This window comes from Apaloderma vittatum, unplaced genomic scaffold (genome assembly GCF_000703405.1).
Source record: "Apaloderma vittatum isolate BGI_N311 unplaced genomic scaffold, ASM70340v1 scaffold11256, whole genome shotgun sequence".
Classification (NCBI taxonomy): domain Eukaryota; kingdom Metazoa; phylum Chordata; class Aves; order Trogoniformes; family Trogonidae; genus Apaloderma; species Apaloderma vittatum.
The window spans coordinates 22,992-26,719 of NW_009721258.1; the positions used below are offsets into that span (position 1 = coordinate 22,992).

The 3,728-nt window shown below is 36.9% G+C and overlaps 1 protein-coding gene across 1 annotated transcript in view; it reads left to right on the plus strand.

Moving 5' to 3' along the window:
• Nucleotides 1–1,987: 1,987 nt before the first annotated feature.
• Nucleotides 1,988–3,728, plus strand: part of LOC104275376 (egl nine homolog 1) — a 6,810-nt gene continuing 5,069 nt past the window's right edge. Inside the window, exon 1 of the mRNA XM_009871308.1 lies at nucleotides 1,988–2,104. Coding sequence (XP_009869610.1) covers nucleotides 1,988–2,104 — 117 coding nt within the window. The remainder of the gene's footprint in view (nucleotides 2,105–3,728) is intronic.

Consider the following 3,728-nt stretch of genomic DNA (forward strand, 5'->3'; position numbering starts at 1 on the left):
GAAACCAAATATCTTCCTCTTCCAGCCCAGCTTTGCCTTTGTTTTCTTCCTTTTTTCTCTGTATGAAAGGAAATTGCAGAACCCTTATTACATTATTTGGTATCTTTTAACTCGCTGTTTTGATTTTTGTGGGTTTATCTTCCTGCAGCAATGCTGATAAGTAATGACTTTGCCAAAAATTAGGTCACATTACTTGATATGTGTAATATGTTTACATAACATGAGACCTGTAATGATGACTACACTATGATTACAGTAAAGGGACTGAGAGGCTGAAGGGCCTAATCTCAAAATACAAGTGTGTTTGAATTTTGCAGTTTTGAGTACTTTTCATGCAGTGTAGTCCATCTTATGTGAATAAAGTTTGGCTTAATTTTTAGTTTTTATTATAACCATGGTGCTACTATTTGAGAAGTACTAAGTTCTGATTTCTGCCTAGAAGGAGCTACCAAAAAATTACTTCTTCCCTTAGTAGAGTATATATGGAAAAGGATTTTAATATGTTCTCTACTATAGCAAAATCCATTTCACTTACATGTCATATAGAAATATTTTACCGATTGAACTGCAAATGCTGGAAAGCCAAAGCAGTTTCTTGGAAGTAATCCAAACTGTGGAAAGCTTTATGTGTTAAATTTAAAAACATGAAAAAATATTTAAATTATCAATATAAGGCAAAAATGCACTGAAACAGTTGATTTGGAATACTTTTAATCTGATGGGTTACATTTTCAGAGTGAACACTTCACTGGGGAGAACTACTGATACTTGCATAAGAATGATAGAAGAGTTTGCAATCTAGAGGTCTGCCTTCAAATTCTAACCTAACCAGTTTAAATTTAGGTTTTGGGGGTTTAGTGGGTTGGGGTTTTTTGTGTTTTTTTTTTTTTTTAGACAGAAGACATTCATTGAAGTTAATCATATACTGGAGTGTTGGGCGAGACTTGCTTTTTTGCTTTCCGTTTCAATTCATGTTACGGCTTTGCACACAGGATGTTGTCGCTGCAGACGGGCACTGTGGTGGCAGCAGGTGACCTGGCCTGGAAAACTTTGTTCTGATCTCTTTCAAAAAACCTGAAATGACTAGTATTTCCAGCAAACACATAAAGGTACAAGGATGTGCCATACAGCAAACCGGCTGTGGGACCCGACAGCTAATGCTGCTGCTCGGGCCATTGGTTAGCAAGATGCTCAGTTTGCTTCACGTGGCACCCGGGTGTCTGAAGACTGGGAAGCCGAGCTGCCTCCCCGGGGTCTTTCAAGTCGGCTGAGCTGAGGGCAGCCTGGGAAGTGAAATTTCATCCCACTGTCCTGGGAGTTGGTTGGTGTGAGGAGGTTATTGCAGATCACTGTTCAGAGTCTGGTTTTGGTTTCTCACTTCTTGACTAGAAAGGATGTTTTTATTGTACGTGTAGGTTTGTTTCAACAAAGGTTCAAAGACCTGCTATGTGCAGGACGAAAGGCAAGCCCAGGAATGCACTTGGAGTGGGGGAGTAAGATGAGCTAATTATCTTGTCTAAAAAGTCTTCTAAAAATAAAGTTTGACACTACTTTTTGAGGAGGAATTATTTGCATTGAAAATACAGAAGGAGATTAAAAAAAGACAACAAGGTATCTGCTCACTTGAGTCTGGAGAAGCACATGCTTCTCAATTATACACAAGATGTTTTTTCTCTCTCTCGTGTTTCATTCAGGGGAGGGAAATCTGAAGGATTAGTCACAACACCCCATCTTCCATACCTTAATTAGCGCTGTTTCTCTCAGTGTGTTTTGTGCCTTTGGTGTAGACATCTGTTTGTGTTCAAAACCAGTTCTTAACTAGAAAGACAACACAGATTAAAAGAAAAAATATTTTCCCATTATTTCTAGCTTAATTCTTCGGTTGTTTGTTTATGGATTGCTTAAGAATTAGTACGGATAAAATGTAGTCTTCTAGCCCTCACACTGATAAAACTAATTATCATGTTTGTTTCTTGAACTCTAGGCTATGGTCGCTTGTTATCCAGGCAATGGAACAGGATATGTGCGCCATGTTGATAATCCAAATGGAGATGGAAGATGTGTTACCTGTATATATTATCTTAATAAAGACTGGGATGCCAAGGTATGCAATAATTTCTCTCTATAACTTTTTTTTTTTTAACAAGCTAATGCACCTTCGCTACAGGTCTTTGTTCATGTCATTATTTCTTAGTTGTGTTCTTATAGTAACTGTGGGTGTACTTTGACCCCCTTATTCTGCTGTTAGTGAGAGCAGATGGAGATGAGGATTTTGTTTTCAAGGTTTTGAATTATGCCAGCAGGACCTCCTGGACATTGAAATTGAAGGAGAATTGCATGTTTTTCATACATATTTCTTAATTATACATATAAGTATTTGCTAGTATCCAAGCTTCATAAATATCTAATTATGCAGTTTATTGTATATTATTTGTATGTTAAACATGCGCGCAGACTAAATAAAGGATCTCTGAAAGGTTGCTTTTAGTTTATTTCTCCTTATATTCATGTTGAATCTTGAGTTTACTGTTTGTGCCACTAGATTACTTATTTGAGTTTGCTTATAAAAAGAAAGATGCTGTAGCTGGAGAGCAGTTTCAGGTAAGCCAGGTGGTATGATTACAGCTCTACCAGTATGGTTCAAAGCAGCCCAAATCTTTGTATCATTGTAGATAAGGGTTGTAGAATAGATAATGTTTTATAAAATAGTTCAAGTGGTCTAAGAGTTTTCTACCAGCAACTTGAAACTCTTTGTAGCTGTAGTGACTGTGGTAAAAGAACCATATAATAAGGATTTTCCTCGAAATTCAGTGGGATTAGGTAGGTTTGAAGAATGGATGCAACTAACTGTATTGAAAGCATGAGAGAAGAATGCAGAGATAACTTTTGTTTATTCCTGATTGCTGTGCAGTTAGCAATGGAGAAGTTTATTCTCGTGGTACATGGAAAAAAAAAAAAGAACTACTGGTACTTCTGTTGTACTTAGGAAGTAGCATGTGGAAGAGCATGTAAACAAACAGTTTCTGTGAAATGGGTGCACCCCATATGGATAACGGGTTGCAACTGAGTTTTTTCTTTTCTTAAATGCTATCCATTTCTTGTGAGAGCTTTAATGAGACAATGAGACTGATAACATACTTGCATAAAACTGGTAGTTTGGAAACCCGAGTCAGAAATGGGCGCGCTTGAAGCTTTCTGTTTCTAGCTTCCGCTTTGAAATGTCAAATTTGATACTTCAATTAGAAAATAAATTACTAGCTGTCTTCACATTTAAGTGCACTGGTTGGACTGAACATCTTACAATGCAGCTTTGGGGTGTTTATAGTTGACTTACGGTTTCTCTCCTGGAAACAAATGAATATGTACCAGAGTATAGAAGTTGAACAAATTGTATTTTCACAATAACTGTGAAGTATTACTAGCTGGATATTTAAGCTATGAACAAAGCTATTTCCTGCAAAATCTATTACAAATTAATATATTACCAAATATATTGGTTAGCAGAAAAGGAAGCTCAAACTTTCTTTTGCAGAACAAATTTATATAACTTGTGATGACTTCTTGTTCATGGATTTAGATCACAATTAAACCAAATCTTCTTTTATCAGTTTGCCTCGTTAGTACTTGCACTTTTATGACTTTCACAGAATCACAGAATCACGGAATGTTAGGGACTGGAAGGGACCTCAAAAGATGATCTAGTCCAATCCCCCCGCCGGAGGAAGACT